Source organism: Ascaphus truei, chromosome 5 (assembly GCF_040206685.1).
Source record: "Ascaphus truei isolate aAscTru1 chromosome 5, aAscTru1.hap1, whole genome shotgun sequence".
NCBI classification, from domain to species: domain Eukaryota; kingdom Metazoa; phylum Chordata; class Amphibia; order Anura; family Ascaphidae; genus Ascaphus; species Ascaphus truei.
In genome coordinates this window covers 290,696,856-290,722,659 of record NC_134487.1, presented here as the reverse complement: position 1 = coordinate 290,722,659, position 25,804 = coordinate 290,696,856, and the positions used below count along the sequence as shown (strand labels likewise).

The following is a 25,804-nucleotide window of genomic DNA, read 5'->3' as shown; positions in this document are numbered from 1 at the left end:
AATTGATGTTTCTGTAACCTGGTATTGTAGTTGATGAAAATCTGTTGGATGTTAAGCTAGTGCAGGGGTGGCCAACTGCAGTCCTCGGGGGCTACCAACAGCTCAGGTTTTATGGATATCCCTGCTTCAGCACAGGTGGCTCAGTCAACAACTGAGCCACTGATTGCCACCTGTGCTTAAGCAGGTATATCCTTAAAACCTGACCTGTTGGTGGCCCTTGAGTACTGCACTTTGCCACTCCTGAGCTAGTGAATGAGTATGCACTCATAATTAGTGGCTGGTTATTGTGTATAGTGAATAGTAAGTCACTCACTAGGTTAATTATTTGACATCATAGTTATTTTGGTATTGGGCATTACAACATTTGCTAGGATTATTGGTTAGCTTGCTTTTGTATGGCAACTAGTTCCCACATTACAGGTTATGCTGAATACTTAGCTGGATGTTTATGTGATAGCTTGCTGTCTCGTGATAACTAACTAGATATGATGCCTAGTTAGCTCGAATTTGTAAACACGATGTGTACTGTACTTTGCTGTATTAGGTGAGCCAAAATATTGATGTTGCTTTCAGATTATCCTCAGTGTTCATTAAGTATTAATTGCTACAACAGTGTTGCTCTTCAATGCTTCCTTTATATTCGTTCTCTGCCACTTGATATACAGTATCAGTTCCAGCTCAGGGCAGGGCTCTCTGCAATCTGTGTTTATGGGGCCAGCTGCACGCCTCCCCATTGAAGCACAGAGCTCTTTTTACTTGTAAATATGTTCAACCAGATATAACATCCTTTGTCAGTTCATGTCAAGCCCAAGTCTAAGCCTCAAGTGCTGGCGAATAGGAAGAAGCAACGATCTCCCCAGTGCCAGCCCTCGTTGCAATGAGAACCAGCCTGAGTGCTGGCTCTGCTAGAGGTGTCTTGTTGGCAGATTAGAAATGCACATTTGCAGTATATAAATTCCATCTGAAGAACAGGCAGAGTCCTTAATGCAAAGGGGATGCAGGTGCTCTTTGTGAGGACAAAAACAATTCAGTATAGGAGAATGTGATCAGATTGCTAAAAAGCAATAAAGGTGGAAAACACTCAGATAGGCACAAATATTCTGCATGTTCTTCAAGCCTGTATCAGCCTGTAAAACATTGCACAGTGATTACATATTCAGCGTATGGATGTGTACATGCAAATGAGCACACGCAGCATGTGTCATGTTTAGTCTGGACCACTCTTGGGGACGTGGAAACAGCAGCTGTCTGGGTCTTGCACAATGATGGCCGCTGGCTAATAAACTGTTTTTGATGCAGTCACATCTCTGCAGTCTCTGTAGGGAGCAGAGCAGGAGATCTGCCTTTCGTTCTCTGTCTTTTCCTTTTCACTCCTGCACATCTACAGTCCACACCCGACCATTACTAAAGACATCCAACAGCATAGAGGGGCTGCCTTCACATTCAGGACATTTCATTGTCCTGACCAGCTTGAGTTGGGACATTCTCTACAAATTTGGGATGGATTGAAAATGCGTCAGCTCCATGTAACCTTGGAAAAGTCATTCTCTGTGCTGTGGGAGCCAAATATAGATTATAAGCTCTGTGGGGCAGGCACTTGTTTCTGAAATAAAATCTGTGTACATTTTAGTCATACAGTATATAAACAAACATATGTGACTTTTCTGTCCTCCTCTTGACATTTTTTTTAACTTGGTTACATCTTGTAATAATGAAGAAAGAAAAAAATTATAAGCAAATACTGCCAAGGGGTCCAGCAACAAATAGTGAAGCAGATCATTCCTCCTTTCATCTGTACGCTTTCAGTGCTGGCAGCTGTATTAGTGCTGGGGAGGGGGAGACTTGTTGGAAGTGATGTTACTTGTTAAAAATTCTAAGGGGGTTATACACTAACGCCAATTAGCAAACCAGTGCAAAAAATTGCTCCACAATTATTAAAGCAAATGCTCAAATTGCTTTCAATGGAATTCCTTTTCCCATACGCTTCCCCCCCCCCCCCAATGTTTACTTTATTAGGAAAGGGGTCAAATAACCGTAAAACAGGAATCCGCTGTAGTATTTCAACACTTTCAATGGTTGTATTCAACCACCCCCCCCCCCCATTTCCATCAGTGGGAACCGCAGATATTTCTCAAACATAGTTCTGAGCTGTCGTATTCCTGCTACATCAACTCTGCGCTCCTCAGAACAGTGTCTTAATCCAGGTCATGCTTTGCAGCTCTTCCAGGCTGTGAGGCCCATGTGACAAGTCTGAATGCCTTGGGGTGGGTGTGAGGGAAGGATGCTGTCTCCTTTAGAGACAGAGATGAGGCATTGAACCGTGGCAGAATTAAATAGCCAGCAATGTGTGCCCAGTGTCATTAACCCCTTCCCTTCACTCCATCAATGCATTGGAAAGCAGATCTCCGGCTTGACTTTACAACAGGACAGTTTTGGTCACCGCTCCATAAAAAACGACATTGTGGAACTAGAAAAAGTGCAGAGAAGAGCCAGCAGATGAATAAAGGGGATGGATAATCTGATTTATGCGGAGAGGCTAGCTAATTCAGGTTTGTTTACATTAGAAAAGAGGCGTCTTATAGGGGATATGATAACTATATACAAATATATTAAGGGTCAATAAAAGCAGCTTTCAAAAGAACTATGTATCCCAAGGGCAGTTACATACAGACGAGGACAAACACGGGGCCATCCCTTAAGGTTGGAGGAAAGGAGATTTCACCAGCAACAAAGGAAAGGGTTCTTTACAGTAAGGGCAGTTACAATGTGGGATTCATTACCCATGGAGACTGGGATGGCAGATACAATAAATATCTATGAAAAAAGGTTGGACATCTTTTTAGAAAGGAAAGGTATACAGGGATATACCAAATAAGTATACATGGGAAGGATGTTGATTCAGGGAGTCATCTGATTGCCAATTCTTGGAGTCAGGAAGGAATTTATTTTTAACCCCCCTTAGAGATATCATTGGATAATGTGTCACTGGGTTTTTTTTTGTTTGCCTTCCTCTGGATCAATATACCGTAAATATAAATAGAGGATAAAGTATCTGCCGTCTAAATTTAGCACAGGTTGAACTCGATGGACATATTTCCTTTTTCAACCTCATCTACTATGTAACACATTTTACCAAATATTTTTATGTAGCTTACAGGTCATTTTCCATTAATCTCTACTCTTGCAGTTCTAGCAGCACTATTAGCCTGGGAGAGGTGTAGATCTGTGTAAATGTTTTTTGTTTGGAGGGAGCATTCGGGATGGGGGGTGGGGGTTTAAAGAGACTAAAGGAGATACGTATTTTCTTGGAAAAAGCTTCTCTCTTAAAACAAGGGATAACTCTGTGAGGCGTTTGGTGTTCCCTTACAGGAATCATTACAAAGCCTTTCACGGAAAAGGTGTTAGGTATATGTAACAGTAAATATTATGTTATATATAATATTATATATTATTGTTATCAGCAGATAAGGACCCGCACAGGTCCAGATCCACAAAGCGCAGTTAAATCAGGTACTATAACGTCATGTTATCGAAATCAGTAAGGGACATTATGTTCCCCGAGGTTAACGCCAATCCACAAAGATAATTACATGTAAAAACAACATACATTAGTTATCTCACTACCATAGGCTTAACACCACGTTTAGTTAGCAGTGCCTCGTGCTAGCGTCAAATAACATGATTAACAATAACATATGGGTTTTGCTGGAGAGGGAGAGCGAGAGATTGGGGGGTGGTGAGGGAATGGGAGAGGGAGATCTGGACCAGAGTCTGCCCTATTTTCTGCAAAGCCGCAGACTCAATTTAGGGCTGTATTTACTAAGCAGTGCTATTCCATAAGACACATTCCAGTTCCAGAAGAGACGTTATAGCCCATTGAAGTATATGGGCCATAAAGTGCTTTCTGCAACCAGAAGGTATCTTATGGAATAGCATTAGTTACTAACTATGCCCATAATCTTTGACTTTTATTCTCATATCTAGGACCCCTTGTGCCTATCCCTCGTGGTTTTGAATACATGAATTGTATTAAACTCTACTACCTCTTGTAAGGGTTCTGGTCCTGGGTTTGGCTGGAACTCACCCTTACAGGGCTGTAGAGGTTCCAGGCAAAGCTCTCCCTGAACTGAGCAATTGGAAACAACTGTTTCTGGACTTCTGCAGTCTGCCTGGTTGCTGCCTTCTGTGCAGCTCTGCCCCTATTGGCTGTCCATGCTATTTAGGGTCAGCCTCTTCCGCCAGGAAGGCGCTGAGCATACTGTAATGGACTTGCTCATCACAAACCAGGACTGGACCGCAGGGCAGAGGTGGGGATATGGAAACACCCGACCTGGAGCCGTGAAGCCGGGTTCGGATTGCGGGTTCCGTAGTCGTGGGTAGCTGAGTCAGGATCGGAGAGAGCACCATAGTCGCTATCCAGGCTGGGATTAGGGCAAGTGGCACAGGAGCGATGGTCAGGGTCACAGGCAGGGGTCAGCATCAAGGAAGGCTTCAGCATAGGGGCTTCAGCACAGTGAAGAACTCGAGAAGATTCAGCGCAGGAGATCCAGAGCAGGGAAGGCATCAGGAATAGAGAAGCTTCAGCAAAGGGAAAACCTCTGGAATAGAGAAGCTACAGCGCAGAAGATCCAGAGCAGGCGCTTCAGCACAGTAAAGGCCTCCGGAACAGAGAAGCTTCAGCGCAGGGGCTTCAGCACAGGGAAGGCCTAATGAAGCAGGGTATGGGTCTCTGGAAGCAGGATACACTATACTGGTGATGAAGTAGTTTGCTGCTCGCGGATTCCCTGAGATCTTAATTGAAACAAAGAGTTCTGGCCTCCTACTGATTGCCAGTCTCGCGGAAGAAAGCTACTTCATCACCTCAACAGTCACAGATAAGTTGTTAGGTGTCACTGAACTGGACTTCGACAAGAGAACTGTATCTGAGCCTTTCTTTGGGTCCCCTTGGTCACTGTCCATGCGGTTCTGTGACTGGATTCAACCTGTGGCAGAACATTCTCATTAACTTTTACATGCCAACCTGAGTAATATAATTACTCTTCCAGAATGTTTTTCTTCTGAATACGACCAACAGTTGGTGCTTCTTCCTCTGTACTCTGGGGCTATTGTGAGCATAACACTTTCTTTCTGTGTAACCTGTGCTTGCTACAAGCACTTCTGCAGCATATCCTGCTTCCAGAGATCTATACCCTGCTTCATGAGTCCTTCCCTGTGCTGAAGCCCCTGCGCTGAAGCTTCTCTGTTCCGGAGGCCTTTACTGTGCTGAAGTGCCTGTGCTGGATCTCCTGCACTGTAGCTTCTCTATTCTGGAGGTCTCCCCTGTGCTGAAGCCCCTGCGCTAAGCTTCTCTATTCCTGAGGCCTTCCCTGCATTGGATCTCCTGCGCTGAAGCTTCTCTCTTCTCGAGGTTTTCACTATGCTGAAGCCCTATGCTGAAGCCTTCCCTGATGCCGACCCCTCCCTGTGACCCCGACCATCGCTCCTGTTACTCTTCTGCCTTGATCCCAGCCTGGGTATAGACTACGCTGCTCTCTCCAATCCTGACCCGGCTACCCACGACTACGGAATACGCAATCCGGACCCGGCTTCGCGGCTCCAGGTCGATGTTTCCATATCCCCACCTCAGCCCTGAGGTCCAGTCCTGGTTTGTGATGAGCACGTCCTTACACCTCTCTTAGAAAGCTGTTTCATTAATTCACCATGGTTTCAATGAAGTAGGACTTCCTCCCGTTTTCCCTGAGTTTACCACCTGCCGGCTTCAGTGCTTGACCTCTTGTTCTTCCATTCCCCTCCCACTAGCAACAAGCCTTGATCGTGTACCTTATTAATACCCTTATGTTTTGCAAATTGTATACAGTATGTAACGTTCCTGTGACATTGCTATCTCCCTCTCTTTGCTCTGGGCTGCATATGTTGAAGTCCTTTAATCTTTGCTGGTAAATTCTACTACTTCTCTGCACCACTTCTGTTTGGTAATCTCCTTTTAGAAATGGGTCCTTCAGAAGTGAACAGTGCAACCGTGATGACTTTATAGATCATCTATAAAGTGGTCTTAATCTAGACTCGCAGGCTTTATGCAGCATGTTAACTGGAAATCATACATACGAATTGGTTTATTTATATGTGTAATGCAGGTTTTTAAGATTTCTTATTATCGTTTATTTGTGAAGCGTCAACTCATTCCGCAGCGCGGTACAATGGGGTACAGAATTATGTGTATTACATGAACAGTTATATACAGGCGAGGACAAACATTCACAAACAAGTACAGAGAGGTAATGAGGGGCCTGTGGCTGCGTGTGAGAGATTACAGTCTGGACTCGAGAAGGAATGAGGGACATTGTTGAAAAAGAAGGTACGGTGATTGCTCATTGTAGGATAAGGTGTAGCTCAGGTTTCCAAACTATTTTTTGATTAGGGAACCCTATCATTATATGGTGACATCCTAAGGAACCCCAACCCTCTCTTATAGCGCGTCTGAGATCAGATGCATTGTAAGGAACCCCAACCCTCAATAATAGCGTGTCTGAGATCAGATGCATTATAAGGAACCCCAACACTCTCTAATAGCGTGTCTGAGATCAGATGCATTGTAAGGAACCCCAACACTCTCTAATAGCGCGTCTGAGGTCAGATGCATTGTAAGGAACCCCAACCCTCTCTAATAGCGCATCTGAGATCAGATGCATTGTAAGGAACCCCAACCCTCTCTAATAGCGCGTTTGAGATCAGATGCATTGTAAGGAACCCCAACCCTCTCTAATAGCGTGTCTGAGATCAGATGCATTGTAAGGAACCCCAAACCTCTCTAATAGCGCGTCTGAGATCCGATGCATTGTAAACTTTTCAGTATTTGGTAAAATTTTAAAGGACCAGAAAATTGCAGGGAACCCTTTAAAATGTCCGGGGAACCCAAGGATACCTAGAATCCTGGTTGAAAAATACTGAGTTACAGTATGGCCCAGTCTGACAGCTGAAGCCATTTTTTTTGGGTGGGGGGAATATCCCCCAGGGGGGGGGGATATCCCCGATGTCACCTAAAGGGATGTGCACTGGTACTTTTTGCTTTTGCAATAAGGTGGCATGACCACCCCCTCCCTCCCTGCAATATATGACTCATCTCCCAGGGAGAAGGGCTACTATTCTTCACAAACACTGGGATATGTCTTCACAGCATAAATGCCAGCGAGAGAGGAGAAGAAGAAGGAGAGAAAAAGCAAGGAGAAGGGATTCATAAAGCAGGAGAAACCGAGAATGCGAGTGGGAGGTAGAGGGAGACCATGGTCTGAGTGTGATAGTATGAGGTGGCACCGGATACCATTTTTTATTTATTTGGAAACCTCAACTTATTATACACTTGTGTTTTGATGGGTTTGAGGAGATCACAGTGACAGTAGGAAGGAGGATTGACGCTCTGCTTTGCTAAAAGTAGCTCTGTACTCTTCCCTTCCCCCATTTCACAGGCACGGAGAAAGGTGACAAGGAGCGTGTATGTGGAGGTAGTGTTAGGATCCAAGGAGGGGAGGTGAGGAGACAGCTGCTTTGTGCAGGATATATTGTACATGTATGTTTCTCGTAGACAATAAGGGGAACAAGCTCTGGAAATGCCAAGCAGCTTAGTTGCCAACCAGCTGTTTTCTGCCTCAGTTTGCAGCTATGCGCTGTTAATAACCGCAATCTTTCAGTGGGTAGGACTGGCTTGGGTGGATGGGTATGCTTTTAAAACTCCTCCTTATTGCTGCTGACAATGAGCTGAGTATCTATACATTTCCAGCCTCTCCCACCTCCTTCTAGGAGAAAATAACTTGAGGAAGCCAAGAGGTACAAGGCATCATCATGCACATTTTGTGTGTCTGCTGTCATTTAACCTACACTAATAACCAACATACTGTCCCATGGTGGGTGTAGGAGGGCATGTGGAGTGGGTGGTTATTAGGGAGCAGCAGGTATGATTTTATTTTGGCAATACAGCATATGTGCTTTGGTATACAGAGGACTGACCGGAGCATTGTAAAGTAGAGAGGAGAGAGTCCAGATTTTTGAAATCCAGACTCCCCTGAACATTGAGCATACAGTAAGTTACTCTGAAGCTCGAATCAGCGTGCTGGTTCCCGGACCGAGAAACGGGGGGAATGAATTTGCATTACTTTTGCTAATTAGATTATAAATGAGAAACATACTTAAATTAGAAGCCAAAAAACAGCTGCAGATTACGCTGTTAGGATTTTCTTTAAATCAAATTCACATATCTCATAAACTAAAACCAAAACACCCCAAAAATTGGTTAAGAACCAAAACCAGAACATGGGATCAAGTGCACATCTCCACTGTAAATACAATCATATTTACAGGGAGATGTAAGGAAAACAGGCCGTTCTGTTTTAATTGTCTTAATTACAAAACTTTAACAGATTAATTAGTGGCCGAGGTCAAAGTTCACTCTAAAAAGGTGCTAAAAAAGTAAATGGAGAGGGAGAGGGGGGAGGCGGGGAGAGGGGGGGGGGGTGTCCAACTTCCACGTCCAGCTGCTGGGGCCTCTGTTTGCTGTAATCCCCCCTCCCTCCTGGAGGTGTGCCCATTTCCCTCATCCCACATTGCCCACAAGGCAGGGTAAAAAAGGGAGTGGGGGATTAAGTGAGTAGAAGAGGATTGAATGAGGGGAGTGTGGGGAGGGAGGATTGAGTGAGGTGAGTGCGGGGAGGGGAGTGTGGGGAGAGAGAGTGTGAGGTAGGGGGGATTGAGTTTCGGGAGAGATTGGGGGAAGAGGAGCAGGGAGTTGGGGATTGAGTTTGGGGAGGAAGTGTGGGGATTGAGTGTGGGGAGGGGAGAGAGATTGAGTGCAAGGAGGGGAGGAGGAGGGGATTGAGTGGGAGGATGGGGGATTGAGTATGAGGCAGGGAAGGATAGAGGGATTGAGTGTGGGGAACAAGAGGGGGATTGAATGTGATGAGGGAAGGGGGGATGAAGTGTGAGAGGAGGGGGGAGAGTGAGATAATTAGAGAGGATGGGGAGAAAGTGAGAGAGGAGGAGGGGGGGAGAGAGAGCGAGTCGGATTGATTGAGAGTTAGAGAGCAAGGGGAGGAGAGGTGGGGGTAGAGTGAGAGGAGTGGGGAAAGAGTGAGAGAGGAGGAGCGTAAGAGCGAGAGAGGGTGAGAGTGAGAGAGGAGAGGGAGAGGAGGGAGTGAGCGTGAGAGGAGGGGGAGGAGAGTAAGGCTGCATCCACTGTGCCCCTGACCATGCTTGGTGCTTAGCACGTTGAGTACAATGAAGTTGAATGTGACCGTCCACACTCACGCGGCGCCCGTGCCCGTACCCTCTCAGGCACTATGTGCTTGGAGAGACAGATTAAATTGTGTTCCAGGCACGCTGAAGGGTCACATGACCTCCTTAACCAATCAGCACCAGTCAATGCTCGGCCACGGCCCCCCCGCTCGCGCTTGAAAAAAAATATGCAGAACAGCCGAGCGCTCATGCTTGGAGAGTTGGTGACGTCACCGCTCTCAAGCATTAGCGCGGTGAGCGGCAGCGTGGATGCAGCCTTAGAAAGGAGGGGGGGGGGAGCGAGTGAGAGAGGGGGGCCTTTAAACATTTTTTTTGCAGTAGGGGCCAAAAATTGTAGTTACGCCGTTGAGGTCATCTGCAAGCGGCACAGCAAGAATCAGCCTGTATATTCAATCATTGTGTTTTAGAACTGGATGGTCAGTTTAACAGGTTTTAGATTGAACAGAAAGTGGAAGGATACATTCACCTAAACAAACCCATCAATTCAATTTGTGATTAACATTGCGTTTTGTTGAACGGGTGGCACATTTTCCCATTTCTTACCATTGGTGGCTGCATGTGGCTGGATGAACTGGGGACGTCCCATAATTACACAGCAAAAAGGACAAGTATCAGGAACGAAACAAACAGAGAGAGAAGGAATTCAAGTGAACATTAAGTTATGCATGGAGGACTCAGCCTGTGATATAGTCTGCAACACAGTTTCCGTGCGGTGTACGTAAGCGTGCTCAGAAGGAGAACTGTATCTCTTTATGGCAGGAGTGCAGAACTGTCACCCATAAAGGAGACTAAAACAAGAACGCACCTCTTTAATGAAGCTTATGGGTAGCCCCGCTGGCTGATACTATACATCTCATGCACTGACCTTGGCCCAATGCAGACGCACTTACCAGAACACCCGCCTCCTGTCTCTGTAAGTTCTCCCGACTTACCACTTAGATTGTAAGCTCTTCGGGGCAGGGACTCCTTTTCCTATTGTTTTATATCTGAAGTGCTTATTCCCATTGTGTTATAATATTATGTCCCGTGTATTACTGCTGTGAAGCGCTATGAACCTGGATGCCACTATATAACTAAAGATATGTGCTTATAGTTGCTTATACTGTAGGCCCATACAGCTGAGCGAGCCTCCTTCTCATTCTAAGAGATGTATACAAGCAAAACTGGCACACACAGAGACATTATCATCGTACCCCTCTGTGAATATCTGGCACTTGCTCTACTTTCTGCACCTAATTACTATTTGGAGAGTGTCAAGAAGACACGTTTCCCTGTGAACACATTATGATGGAATGTGTAACTTCCGGCGCCTTTATTAAAACCTTTGTTATACCATTTATTGGCACCAAAACCCCAGCCCGGTCTGGCACGGCATGCACCTGCATGGATCCCCGCCGGGTCTGACACGGCATGCACCTGCATGGATCCCCGCCGGGTCTGACACGGCATGCACCTGCATGGATCCCCGCCGGGTCTGACACGGCATACACCTGCATGGATCCCCGCCGGGTCTGACACGGCATGCACCTGCATGGATCCCCGCCGGGTCTGACACGGCATGCACCAGCATGGATCCCCGCCCGGTCTGACACGGCATGCACCTCCATGGATCCCCGCCGGGTCTGACACGGCATGCACCTGCATGGATCCCCACCGGGTCTGACACGGCATGCACCTGTATGGATCCCCGCCGGGTCTGACACGGCATGCACCTGCATGGATCCCCGCCGGGTCTGACACGGCATGCACCTCCATGGATCCCAGCCCGGTCTGACACGGCATGCACCTGTATGGATCCCAGCCCGGTCTGACACGGCATGCACCTGCATGGATCCCCGCCGGGTCTGACACGGCATGCACCTGCATGGATCCCCGCCGGGTCTGACACGGCATGCACCTCCATGGATCCCCGCCGGGTCTGACACGGCATGCACCTCCATGGATCCCCGCCGGGTCTGACACGGCATGCACCTGCATGGATCCCCGCCGGGTCTGACACGGCATGCACCTGCATGGATCCCCGCCGGGTCTGACACGGCATGCACCTGCATGGATCCCCGCCTGGTCTGACACGGCATGCACCTGCATGGATCCCCGCCGGGTCTGACACGGCATGCACCTGCATGGACCCCGCCGGGTCTGACACGGCATGCACCTGCATGGATCCCCGCCGGGTCTGACACGGCATGCACCTGCATGGATCCCCGCCGGGTCTGACACGGCATGCACCTGCATGGATCCCCGCCCGGGCTGCGGCTTTTATAGCACTTGGATCCCTGCAGACAGTGAATGATGGGAAAGTGCACATGGGGACAGATGCACTAAGCTCTGCTAGATCAGGTCAGATAATGTCAGGTTACCTATAATAGTAACGGACGTTATTTTGCTGAGTGTAACGCATGTCCACAAAGCTAATTATATGCAAAAACAACAGCTGTTGTTTAACTCATTAACATAGGCTTAACGGCAGGTGAAATTAGCACGGCCTTTGTGTTAGCTTCAAATAACATGGCTTTCGTAAAGGTGGCTCCCCATCCAGACCCTGAAATGTAGGTCGCTCCTTCCCCCTCCCCCTCTCCCTCCCCTCCCCCCCCCCTCTCCCTCTCCCTTCCAGCAAACCCCATATTTCGGGGTCTGGATTGGAGTAACATCACCTTTAGGTAAGACCTAAATAACATCCGGATAAATCCCTACATTAGTAGTTTTTTTCATATTTCTCACTAGGGTATTTGTATTTGTGCATCCACAGTTTACCTTTATAGTAAGGGAACTGTGTTACTGTCTTTGGCCGGACTACATTAACTTAAAGAAAGTGTGAGCAGATGATTGTTTTGACTGGTTACTTAATTTTTTTGCTTGTGTTCTTTATGATGTTATTTTAGTGTTTAAAATTAAATAATCTCTTTCTCTTGCCGCAGGAAGCATACAACATGTAATTCCACGGTTAGGTGTTTTACCATTTTATTTGCATGATGCAAATATGCTTTATTTATTTAACCCCTTCAGGGCACTTTCACATATTTCACAAAGTTTAGTCCATAGCACAATAAGAAATGACATATATTCAGTGTAGGTACCTGCTAAACGGAGGTTACCTTGACGAGTTTGGCGGCTTGAATCATGTTTTGATCAAAAGATGCAACCTAATGATTCCTTTGTCACACAGACTTGGGTTCCAAATTTAACCATGTCACTAGTATATTTTAGCCCCATTGTTTCCCATAAATCCCTACATTAACCTGAATGACCTGTAGTGGATATATGATTTTAAGAGGCACGCCTCTTTTGTATATAATTAGCACTAACGGCCGGAACAATGGAACCATACGTTCACTGGAGTAACACTTGGAGAAGGAGAGGCTCAGTGAGTAAAAGACACTGACTGGCACTGGCACTGAGTTTGAAGCAGGAGGGGGGGGGTGAAAGGCAGCAAAGACATCGATTGTAAGCTCCACGGGGCAGGGACCTGTGCCTGCAAAATGTCTCTGTAAAGCGCTGCATAAAGCTAGCAGCACTACACAAGAACATATTATTATTATTATTATTATTATTATTATTAACACTTGGTTAACATTATTCACTTTAGGGCAGGGGTTCCCAACTCCAGTGCTCAAGACCCCCTAACGGGTCAGGATTTAAGGATATCCCAGCTTCAGCACAGGTGGCGCAATCAGTGTCTCAGTTGAAGACAGGTGTTACAAATAACCTTACGTTAATGTAGCCTAACAGAGCTTCGGGTATCTGGGCCACAATGGGAAAGGGACATAATAGAGGCAATGATGTACAATTAAGAAATGGAGGGAGAGGGATGATATTAAACAAGTGAGGAGAGAGCAGGGAGTGCGAGAGACATACGAAAGGATACATGTTGGCTTCCTTGATATGCACACAATATAGCACTCACATGGACCAGTGAACGCCCCTGACAATGGCAATAAACTAGTTGGTCCTCCTCGTCTGGGAAGTGGGGCCAATCCTGTCTTACAACCTTACTGTACACAGTTATAGAAGCACCACTTAGTAAACATGGGCCGTTGGGATTACAAAAATGGAGGTGAGAGCCAGAAAGGAAAGGAAGAAGAAACTCACGGGAGGGAAATTTGCAGCCAGGTAGATTTATTGCATGATGCAACAGGGCGGTGAGGCTCGCTCTTCCCATAATGCAACAGGGCGGTGAGGCTCGCTCTCCCCATAGCGACGAGTTTCAGGACAGACTGTCTCTTTATCTGGCGGGATTCTGCAATAAATCGGCGTTGTTGGAGATTGACCTGTTTTTACTTTTCTGCGGCATGCTGGTTCCCGTCGCCATTTCTGTCATTCTCCATTTTGAAATCCAAGAGGGCGATATCAGGGAACTGCGGGACTCTGTCCCTTACAGACGCCTACCAGAAGGTATTTCTGTGTGAGTGCAGAATAACTGATTATTTCGTTAATTACAATCTGTTTTTTCTTCTCATAAATATGGGTCATTTAGTTCAATCCTTTGGCCAGAACCGTGTAGGACCTGCTGAGATGGGATTCCCGTCACGCGGTTGCAGGCTTGAAATGTTCTGAACAAAGGCTTGGACTAAATGACCCATACTTATGAAGAAAGAATATAGATAAAATACATTGTAATGTACAAAATAATTTGTCATACCGGATGTAGCTTTGGGGCTTTCTAGTCCTGTCTAGATCACAATCCCAGTATCACTCCAATTGACACAAACATATATATATATATATATATATATATACACATATATATATATATATACACATTTATATATGTATATATATATATATATATATATATATACATACACACACACATTGTAGTGGGTTTGGATTTCCAGCTTGCTAAGACTGTATTTCCGGATTTCTCAACTCCAGTGCTCAAGACCCCCCCCCCCCCCCCCCCCCAACAGGTCAGGTTTTAAGGATATCCTCAGCACAGCCGTCTCAGTGGAAGCCTGAGTATGTACTATTTACTTGTGTAACACCGGTGGGAGTATTGTGGAGGGGGGGCATGCTCAGAATGGAGGCAGAAGGCTCAGTTACAATGTTACTAGGTAAAAGGCTAGCGTTACACTTTTCCTGGGAAGGAAGAGCTGACTAACGCCATCACAACTGTCACACGCTAAGAGGAACCAAGCGCACAGACAGTGACAAAGCAGAAAGGCTGGACGAATGAAGAAGTCACAGGACGATCCTGCACCTTTAACCCAATCACTGCCAGGGCTACCAGCGATGCATTGCAGAGCCTTCTAGCAGCGAAGGGGTTAAATGCACAAAATCCCTTTAACCTCTTCAGTGCTGGAGGGAGCTGCCGTGTATTGGATTTGGGAACGATGGTATACATGGCGGGTCTTTCTGGCAGCAAAGGGATCCAGGCCCATGTTTTCTAAGCGTTGCTATGATATCAGACACCTTTCCGACCCAGTCGGATAGGTATCTTCCGGTGCTGGTGGGTATTTTATGGAATAAAACAAAAATATGAGCCGAAGTCCTTATTTAACCAAAGTCTCTCAGCGACAAAATTAGGACAATAGTTAAACAAAAAAGCATTACATTTATCAAAAGAAAGAAAAACAGTGCAGTTCTTTGCCCCAATTTTGCAGCCATGAGACTTTTAATAGATCTCTTTATTGATTATTATTATTATTATCATTATTATTGTTTATTTGTGAAGCCTCAACATATTGTGCAGCGCGGTACAGTGGGGAGCAGAATTAGTATATTATGTATATTACAAAAACAGAACCGTTGCATACAGGTGAGGACACGCATGCGCAAAGAGGTACAGAGAGGTGACGAGGGCCCTGCTCGGGAGAGCTTACTATGTAGGGAGAAGGACAGTGCAGTGGCCATAGCACCTTGAACTTGGATCACATCCCCCTATCAGCTCTATGTGATCGAAGGCAAGTCACTTCATTTCCATGTGCCTCAGGCATCGAAACGTAGATTGTAAGCCCTGCAGGGCAGGACCGATACCTGAAAACATTTTCTGTTCAGCGCTATGTACAAAGAATATTACTAAGAAAACACATTGGCAGGATGAAGAGCAAACCACCTTCAACTCTCCTGCAGTGCAAGGGTTACAAATAACTTTTTTCATTTTAAGAAGACATACAGATGCAGCGGCCGTTATTCGAACACTTCACGCGGTGTATACCTCGGAATACCCATGTCATGGCGCGTGATTTCTTCCAACCTTCCCGCCTTGAGACGCGAGCGCAGAAAATGGCATTTGAGTGTTCTGGATTATAAACACCTGAAATTGACACAGTAGCACAGTGCTGTACACATTGCAATTCATTGCACACAAAGAAACAGAATCTATGAAATTCAAAAAAAACAACCGCGATAAACACGGGTGAATGGTGTGATTGGCCGCGTTAATGCCGCGTGGAGTACAGCAGCGCACGCGAAAACGGCACCGTGATTTGTTCGAATAACGGCCGCTGCCTCTGTAACAATGATTGCCCCTTAGCACCATCACAAGAAAAACCAACTCTCTATATGTTTGTCACTGAGGTCTGAGACTCTCACAATTTGCATTTCCAGAGTCCCTAATTTTAGTCTTCGCTGCTAAATTTAGGCAGCCGAAAAGGGAAGTAGATTCTAAGGCCTGGTTTCCGTGACATCAGGGCTCCAAGGACGGCTGGGGGACTAGCCTCAGGATGTGAACGCTATCTGGGCGAGGGGAAGGACCCTGCACTTCGGGAATCCGGCAGCAGAAAAAAGGGGAGGGGCGGGTCGGACGGCAGAGCAAGAACTAGCTCCCTCTGTCTGCCCCCCTGTTTGGAGCAGATGTGGGGAAGATGGAAATGGAAACGTCACCGGCTTGTGAGGAGGTGGGTGCAGCGGTGGCGTTAACCCTCTAAGGCACTGGTAGGATTGCAATGCATTGGAAGAAATGTGTGTGTGTGTGGCAGGGCTTCCCAACTCCAGACCTCAAGCCCCCCCCCCCCCCCCCAACAGGTCAGGTTTTCAGGATATCCCTGCTTGAGCACAGGTGGCTCAATCAGTCTCTGCTTCAGCACAGGTGGCTCAATCAGCTGCTCAGTCTTTGACTGAGCCCTGATTTAGCCACCTGTGCTGAAGCTGGGATATCCTGAAAACCTGACCTGTTGAGGGGGGTCTGGAGGATGGGAGTTGATAAGCCCTAGCGTATGGGTTTTCCTTTCATATGGTCTAATGTGTGTTTTATGTTACATGAATGTGTTTCTGTTAACATGAACTGTGAGGAATCGTATTGGAAACGAGAAGTTCGTCTGTTTATTCATCCACGCGTGTTATTGGCCGGATTCAGCAGTCACCAAGACTTAGTTTATAGCTAATTTCAGGTGGTCTCTTCTCATTGCCCACCACATACCTTCCAACTAACTCCAGGTCCGCAGGATGATAACAATCATGTCCTGATGTCATAGTCCCATTTACTGCTCTGCTGGCAACGTTAGTGTCATAGATCATTATCCGAGAAGAAAGAGCGTCGTTGGCCATCATTATCACATTATGACATCAGTTGGCAGGCACGTGAACGTAATATTCATACAATTGCTTTCATTGCACATTCCTCCAAAGAGTACCGATGTCAGGGCTCTTCCACTAGTTCTCCAAAGGGGCCACAAGCCAATAGTAAAGTCATTTCAGATACATTTAACGACTTGAAAATGAATATATATATTGTAACGTTTTGCAAGCATTTATAATATTCTAATATAAAAGAGTATATTAATTCTAATAGAGGTATATTAGTATTAGTATTAGTAGTGTTAGGACCTGTGAACAGGGTCTGCCTTGTCGTGGCTCACAGGCTTACAATGCTTTGGCCAAAGGGTTAAACTAAATGACCCTTTTTCAAGAGAATATATAAGTATTTTACTGTGTATTTTTGTCATATTGGATGGAGCATTGGGCTTCTCTGTCGCTTGTTGTGTTTATAATATCTGCACTATAAATATTTACATGAGTTTCAGTGTGAAGAATTGCACTTAGCTGCCTAAGCAACTAATAATAATAACAACAATAATAATAACTGCTTCATATAGCGCTATTCTCCCAATGGGACTCAAAGTGCTTCACAATTTCAGTATGTAACAGTGTTTCCCCCACAGGGTGGGAGATTTTGCCATTACTGATCACGTGGTGCATGATACCTGCTGGTAACAGGGGGGCTGAGTCGTCCGCCGATGGTAGTGGGGACACAGGAACAGGCTTCTGGGGTTCATACCCTATATATTCTTTAGCAGTGCAGCGCCTCCATCTGCCGTAGGCTCCAGGGAACCGAAGAGGATCACTCATGGTAGAACCGGTTACCTCTCCCCACAGTAAGATCACACACCAGGCAGGAGGTATAATAACAGGAATGGTTTAATAACAGGTCTCTCTGTGCAGCACAGTACACGGCAGGCCATGCCTGCAACAGTCACTCTCAGCTACCCACTGAAGGATGGTCCCTGGACCTTCACTACAGGCCAAGGGCACCCGCAGAAGTCCCAGCTCTTCCCTGCCCCTCTAGCAGAGGCAGAGGTATGGTACACACTCACTCTCCCCCGGAGGGAAGAGGACAAGAGAAGGCCCAAAATGCAGGCTCTGGGTTGTGCGACCTGCCTCTCTCAAGGGGGTAGAGGCACTACTGAATTTGGGGCAGCACCGTCCTTAAGTACAGCCAGGAGAAGGGCACTAGGTCTGTCCCATGATTGGACATGCCCAGGCCTGATGTCACTGTCTCCTGCTGTCACACAAGTGCAGCACCAAGGTGTGGGGGCAAGGCCTGCTCTTACCAGGACTTAATGCCAATACAAGGGCAGAATAGTAGCCACAGGTGACCGGACTATAAGTATAATGCATGATACACAGCACATAGGATTGTTATAGGCAGTCCCTGCCCAGGTGAGCACAGGGAGATACAGCGTGTTTGAAATCAGGTGCATTGTAAGGAAGCCCAACCCTCTCTAATAGCGTATCTGGGATCAGATATATTGTAAGGAACCCCAACCCTCTCTAACAGCACGTCCTGAGATCAGATGCATTGTAAGCAGCCCCAACCCTCTCTAATAGCGTGTTTGAAATCAGGTGCATTGTAAGGAACCCCAACCCTCTCTAATAGTGTCTGAGATCAGATACATTGTAGGGAACCCCAACCCTCTCTAATAGCGTGTTTGAGATCAGATGCATTGTAAGGAGCCCCGACCCTCTCTAATAGTGTCTGAGATCAGATACATTGTAGGGAACCCCAACCCTCTCTAATAGCGTGTTTGAGATCAGATGCATTGTAAGGAACCCCAACCCTCTCTAATAGCGCGTCTGAGATCAAATGCATTATAAGGAACCCCAACCCTCTCTAATAGTGCATCTGAGATCAGATGCATTGTAAATTCTGTATTTGGTACAATTTTCAAATGACCTGAACATTGCAGGGAACCCTTTGGGGATGCCTGGGGAACCCTGGGGCTCCTAGGGACCCTTGATGAAAACACTGATTTAGAGGTTTAAGAGTGAGCTTTCCTTGAAGATTACAATAAGGTCAAAAGTTCGGGTAGACAAAGGATAAGCCGGTGAAAACTGCTTATTATCTTGTGTTGGTGCAGAATTAACCCCTTCACTGTTGGATAGACTTCCAACACTAAGATGTTCAATATGCTGCTTTCTCCAGCACTGCTGGGGTTAAGAGATCTGCATACTGATGATTTTTTTCTTACAACAAACAGCTCACAGGGTGCAACTGGCAAAAATAAACTGACTTCTTTTTTTTCTAATGACCTACTGTACATAGCAGTAATTACAGGCCTGTCAGTGACAGATCGCCGGGTGCTCTGTGGGTGCACATGTGTGCATGTCTGTGTATATATTCAGGCCAGACTGTATACTTTACTTTCAAATTGACGGTCATACATTGTTGGTTTTCTGAAAGCATAATTTAGCCGTGAGGAGATAATGAGCACAGATAGAAGATTACATGTTAGGATCAGTGTGGCTGTATGGGATTTCTCTTACCAGGGTCCACACGGAGTAGGGGGTTGAGTTTAACCCTTTCAGTACATCAGGGTAGCTCCTGCTACTGTATAAAAGGGTTGAAGCTGCACTGCGTTTGACGGTAGGGTTATAAGCTTTAGGGAACAAGAAACCCCGAACTCACAGAGTTCCCTATAATTTGCTGCCACTGTAGGGTTTGTGTGTTTGGAAAGATGATTCAGGAATCCATCCGCACAGAATGCAGCCACCGAATTAAGACAAATTCTCAGCCCTGAACCTTTATACGGCCGTATACAAGAAGAAACAGCCTGCTACAGAGGAAGGTATATCATATTGGGATCAATGTCACCCAATTGTCATATTTCAATACGTTCGAACAGTAAAAGGGAAAATAATAAAGGGTGACACACTAATTAATTGCTAGGTGCTCTGCATTTCCATATTCTTAGTGACACTTACCCGACTTGGGACTGCTATCCAAGGTAGCCCAGTATACTGTATTCCTACTGATCACCTTTTGTTGTTTATTTTGCCAGTTCTTTTTCCTTTTCTTCTCGTTTTATGTCTATATCCCATTTTATCTATGTACAGTACAGCACTATTAAAAGAAGGTTTTATTATATGTTTTGGTGTGGCCTCTACTCCTAGGATCTGAGAGTGCTACGGACGGGACTGGCTTTTCGTTATTGCTTTACAGAACCTTTATTTGCCATTCCTGTTTTGGGTTCTCAGAGGTTCTCAGCTTCAGAGTGAGAAGTCATCTGCAACGCGGTTGGGCCTCAGGTTACCCATCATCGTTCTGTAGGATATTGGATATCGAAACTCCAGTGGAGTTGAAATAATAAAGCGTGCTTTATTCAGGGATAGATGTTTCGGTCCTCACATGGATAAATCACACTTTATTTTTTTAAATTTTTTTTATAACTTGTATTTTTATTTATTTTTTAAAGCCCACTGGAGTGCCAACATTTGATCTATTTCAGTTATACGCCACACTTGTGGTTTGTTGCACACCCGTGACACTTCTTGGTGTTTGTGAGTGCACCTACACGCCTCCCCGCTGTTATTGGCTTAGGACAGCTCTACATACTTACTCAGACACTACTTTCACTCATAGAACGTATACAGTACTCAGTTTTATCTGTGTAACCTGGAATCATAATGCAATATCTAATATTTCCTTCATATTCACATCACCCGTTATGGGCTAAATGATATTAACAATGTCTATCATTTCTGAAGGGGAAAAGGGTGGATGTTATCTCTAATTCTTTATCTTATAACCTGGTCATTGGGAATCAGCCCACAATAGTTGCTGGATCTACTGTTCACAGATTTCCATGCAATGAGGCAATATAATGGGAGAAGGAGCGGCTCAGTGAGTAAAGAGTGGCACTGAGAGTTTGAAGCAGGGGAGCTGGTTCAATTCCAGCTCCTTGTGACCTTGGGCAAGTCACCTTATCTCCCTGTGCCTCAGGCACCAAAAACATAGATTGTAAGCTCCACGGGGCAGGGACCTGTGCCTGCAAAATGTCTCTGTAAAGCGCTGCGTAAAACTAGCAGCGCTATAAAAGAACATGCTATTATTATTATTTATTATTATTCTAATTATTATAACAATAACCATATGATATATTTCTGAAAAGGAGCCATGTCAATACATTGTAAGTAGAACCATGTATTCTCTGTGTGAATCTGGAAATGTGGAGGTCGTTCAATGATATAAGTATCCCAAATGAACTCCTACTGCTCAGCAGCACGTGCCTCTCTCTTTATAAACAGAGACCATTTGAAAATACAATATTTCAGATATGTGTCCCATTTATTGTGAGGGCCAGCTTTCTTTTCTTGGGAATGTGAAATTGCATCCCTGTTTTTGGAAAGGAGGACAGACTGTGTGTGTGTGATGCACAGCATGCTATTGGTACTCAAACACCATATCATAATAAGGTACAGTACCAGTGATAACGCTGATGAGGTCTCCAGTAAGGCAAATCATGGCTCCATTGGCAGAAGATGTTACCATATATATCCAATTAGGGTCTATTTGTCCGTGTCTCTGTTTTTAGAGCCTGTTACCTGCGGCAGTTCCATGGGTTGATTATTACATGTATTTGAAGCAAGGTGAAATGTTTATCCTTTGTGGACAGATGGGAAACCCAGTTCCATTTTCCAGAGGGTTGCCAATTATTAGTCCTGTCATTGCCGGACAGTCATAATTAAACGATGACCCCCTTTCACTGCCATAATGTCACAGGGGCTGGTAATGCATTGCAGGATGGGATAAATGGAAATTCCTGCCAATCAAGCTTATTGATAATAGGATATGGATATTCATAATAGGATATGTGTATAGATAAGAGGATATGGATTTGGGTAATAGGATATAGGTAATAGGATATATTAACCCCACTCTTCTAGCAGTAACGGGGGTTATTTAACAGGGCACTGATATGGATGCTAAACACATTTGCTGTGATGTAATATCCTTTATAGAACACTTTGATAATGGGATTATTGTTTTTATGTATTCATTTATTAGGATTCATAAAAGTATTACCCTACATTAGATTTTCATGGTGACAATCCCCTAAACGTGTGCAGGTTTGGGGAGGCATCCATTGCTCATTATGCAGTGAATCTGAATCAAGGAACAAAAATTGCAATAGATGTCAAAAACGATGCAAATGCAGATGCGTGCAAACCGGAATATATGCAAAAGCTGTCTCACGCACACGTTACTGTGCACCCGTGACCAGTGGGACCTGCATGGGAACTGTGTGTATAATGATGTTCTGCTACATGTCTGCTGATGTGGGGGTGATGGAGTGCAACAGAGAAAGAAGAAAATCGGGAATGAGACATGATTAAGGAAATAGGGGGAGAGAAAAATGGATAGAGAGACAGAAATTAGATTTTTGTCTGTATGTATCCATTATGTGTGTGTGTATATATAAATGTGTGTGTGTATATATATATGTGTGTGTGTATATATATATATATATATGTGTGTGTGTATATATGTGTGTGTGTATATATGTGTGTGTGTGTGTGTGTGTGTGTGTGTATATATATATATATATGTGTGTGTGTTGGGCCGCCGACAGATTTCCCGGGGCCCAGGACAAGAGTTACGAAAGCCCCCCTTCCCCCCCCCCCCCCGGCGGTATTGCGAGCCCCCCCCCCCCTCCATTTCACACCATTGAAATGCGAAAGAAGAGGTTAAGTTCGTAATGAAATAATAATAATATGTAATATAAGTTCATAATAGAAAATGATTGGAAGAGAGCCGTCATGATCGATGAATCTACCGCTGTAAGTAAAAAGATTGCCCGGATTTACACACAGGGTGAGCAGGCTTTGTGGCGGCTTGGGGAGGGCTCTATGCTGTGGATTAAGCATCCCACTTCCTTATTTCTCCAATGGAAACGATACCCGAACCATCCCACTTCCTTATTTCTCTCACTTCAATCACTGTAAATATATAAAACAAAAAATGGAAATATTACTGTATGCTCATTTGCACACACACACACACACACACACACACACACACACACACACACACACACACACACACACACACACACACACACACACACACACACACACACACACACACACACACACACACACACACACACACAAAATTAGGTAAATACAACCACAGATGAACAGCAACTTTTGACATATTACACCGTGTCAACTCTCTCTTCGTTCTCTCTATGGAATATTACTGTATGCTCAATTGTAAATACGTGTAAACGTGTATATACCACACTTAGTTAAGTTATGGTGGGTAAAAAAAGTGACAAAAACCCTCCACAGTAAAGCATACAGCAAATGGAAATATTACTGTATGCTCATTTGCGTGTCTTAGACAGGTCTGCAACCCCGCCTGTCACCATTATCACCCAGCACACAGTGCTTCCACTGCAGCAAGGGATTCTGGGAAAATGACATGCAAATGAGCACCCAGTGCCACCTTGCCCTATAACAATGTTACTAATTGAAAGAGAGACGGGTGATAGAGATAGCTGATAGCTATAAAGGATAGAAAGCAGAAATGGAACAAAAAGATTTGGAGAAAGACAAAAGGCAAGGGGGGGGGGGGGGGGAGAGAAGTGATGCAGAAAACTGAGAGGAAGAGAGAGGAGGTGATAAAGTAATACGGGGAATTCATAAAGTGTTAGATATACATCAGGGGTGGCCGACTCCAGTCCTCAAGGGCCACCAACAGGTCCGGTTTTAAGGGTATCCCTGCTTCAGCACAGGTGGCTCAATCAGTGGCTCAGCCGAAGACTGAAATCCTGACCTGTTGGTGGCCCTTGAGGACTGGAGGTGCCCACTCCTGATCTACATAAAGATTGGAAGAGAAAGGTGGGGAGAGACGGGATTGCACATTGTAGGTGGCGAAAATCCCCAAGCCAGGCAATTCCAACAGCAAAGAGGCTTAGAGGAATTGCTCTGCAAAATCTTAAACACCGCACAGAATAAAGCCCAGAAAATCCTAGCCTGCGGTAACTATTATCTGCTCCATCCCTCTCCTCCCCCACCCACCACCGCAGGCCGTCCCCGTCACGTGACACACAGAAGCACCAGCTGCTCCTCTGACAGCCTCACACCTTGTTGAGCGCCATCCTAGGACCCTGATGTAAAGTGCTAGGTGTTACCCCAGCCCATTCTTCTCTGTCTCCCACATCTTCACATTGGGGTGGGAGGGGGGGGGGGGGGTGATCCACGTGCTGGATTGCTTGACAGGCAAAGAGGATAAAGATTAGTGTCTCCCTGGCAACCGCTTTCTGGCATGAGCTAAGTTTGGAGATGGGAGCCTGGGTGCATGCGAGCTTGCACGCTAGCTACAGGCAGGGCCACCAACAGCCTTTCCCGGGAGTGCCCAGGACTACGGTCTTGACCTGGGGCCCCGGGTTGTTGGTGAGGGAACGAGGGAGGGTGAGATGGTGGATGCAGGTAGAGTGGATCAGAAGAGGGGGAACGAGAGGTCAGGGGGTGCAGGAGAAGACAACAGAGGGACAGTGGGTGCAGGTAGAGTGGATCAGAAGAGGGGGAACGAGAGGTCAGGGGGTGCAGGAGAATACAACAGAGGGACAGTGGGTGCAGGTAGAGTGGATCAGAAGAGGGGGAACGAGAGGTCAGGGGGTGCAGGAGAAGACAACAGAGGGACAGTGGGTGCAGGTAGAGTGGAGTAGGAGAGGGGGAAGGAGAGGTCAGTGGGTGCAGGAGAAGAAGACAGAGGGACAGTGGGTGCAGGTAGAGTGGAGTAGGAGAGGGGGAAGGAGAGGTCAGTGGGTGCAGGAGAAGAAGACAGAGGGACAGTGGGTGCAGGTAGAGTGGAGTAGGAGAGGGGGAAGGAGAGGTCAGTGGGTGCAGGAGAAGAAGACAGAGGGACAGTGGGTGCAGGTAGAGTGGAGTAGGAGAGGGGGAAGGAGAGGTCAGTGGGTGCAGGAGAAGAAGACAGAGGGACAGTGGGTGTAGGAAGGAGGGAGTGAGGAAGTGGATACAGGGGGCAGAGACTGGGTGTAAGAGGCACAGAGGAAGAGAGAGAGGGGGTTGTAAATTAATTGAGTAGCCCAACATTAATGTATTTGAAAAGCTAAGAAACGCAGAGTTTACATGAGAAATATGCCAAACATATTTTTGTTATTTTTTGGACGCAACGAAGGCACCAGCTTAGCGGAAAAAGGCTCATATGATATTTATGGATTTGCCAAAGCTTTTGACAATGTTCCGTATTCTAAGCTGGGAAGAAGACAAAATCAGATAAAATGCTGTGAATGGATACACAGCACAAAGTAAGAGAAACAGGAAGGGGTGCACCTCTCACAATGTAGCACAGTTAATATACTCGAGAGCTCATTTGCATGTCATTACCCAGAATGCCTGGCTGCAGTAGAAGCAATATATGCTGTGTGTTTATGGGGAAAGGCAGATTCGGGGACCAGTCTGAGACATGATTGTGCTCACAAGTGTTCTTTATCATTGCTGAACACTGGACGGTGGAGGCTTTGCTCACTTTTTTTACTCACCCTATTGTATTTGTGTTCAGATAACATGCAGATCTAGCGTGTGATATTGTTCCCCCAGATAACCCACTTTGCACAAGATTCATTGGTAATGGTGGCACAGTAGATCACCGTATATCACAGAATATCACAGAATATCACAGAATATCACAGTATATCACAGAATATCACAGTGCCTCCCAACATAACACACCAGAGAGAGCAAAGCTTACATCTGTCATTTGCCTGTCCTACCGGTGAATCGTTTCCATCACAGGCCCAGATTCACGAGGTCTGTTAACTACTCAAGGAGGCACTAACCTGTTTTTTTCTATATATTGGTATAAAGGAATGTTTATATCTGGCTTCTAACCTCCTCTAAAGAACAGACCTTTTTTTAAAAGTACTATAATAATAATAATTATAATTATAGCATGTTCTTATATAGCGCTGCTAGTTTTACATAGCGCTTTACAGAGACATTTTGCAGGCACAGGTCCCTGCCCCGTGGAGCTTACAATCTATGCTTTTTGTGCCTG

General features: G+C 45.7%; 1 protein-coding gene across 4 annotated transcripts in view; it reads left to right on the top strand.

Moving 5' to 3' along the window:
* Positions 1–25,804, top strand: part of DGKI (diacylglycerol kinase iota) — a 265,197-nt gene that overhangs the window by 13,179 nt on the left and 226,214 nt on the right. Inside the window, exon 1 of one of the 4 annotated variants that reach the window (XM_075602607.1) lies at positions 15,948–16,118. The exons of the other annotated variants lie outside the window; for them this stretch is intronic. Coding sequence (XP_075458722.1) covers positions 16,075–16,118 — 44 coding nt within the window. The 5' untranslated portion in view covers positions 15,948–16,074. Of the gene's footprint in view, positions 1–15,947; positions 16,119–25,804 lie in introns of those variants that run through there. 4 annotated transcript variants of the gene reach the window in all.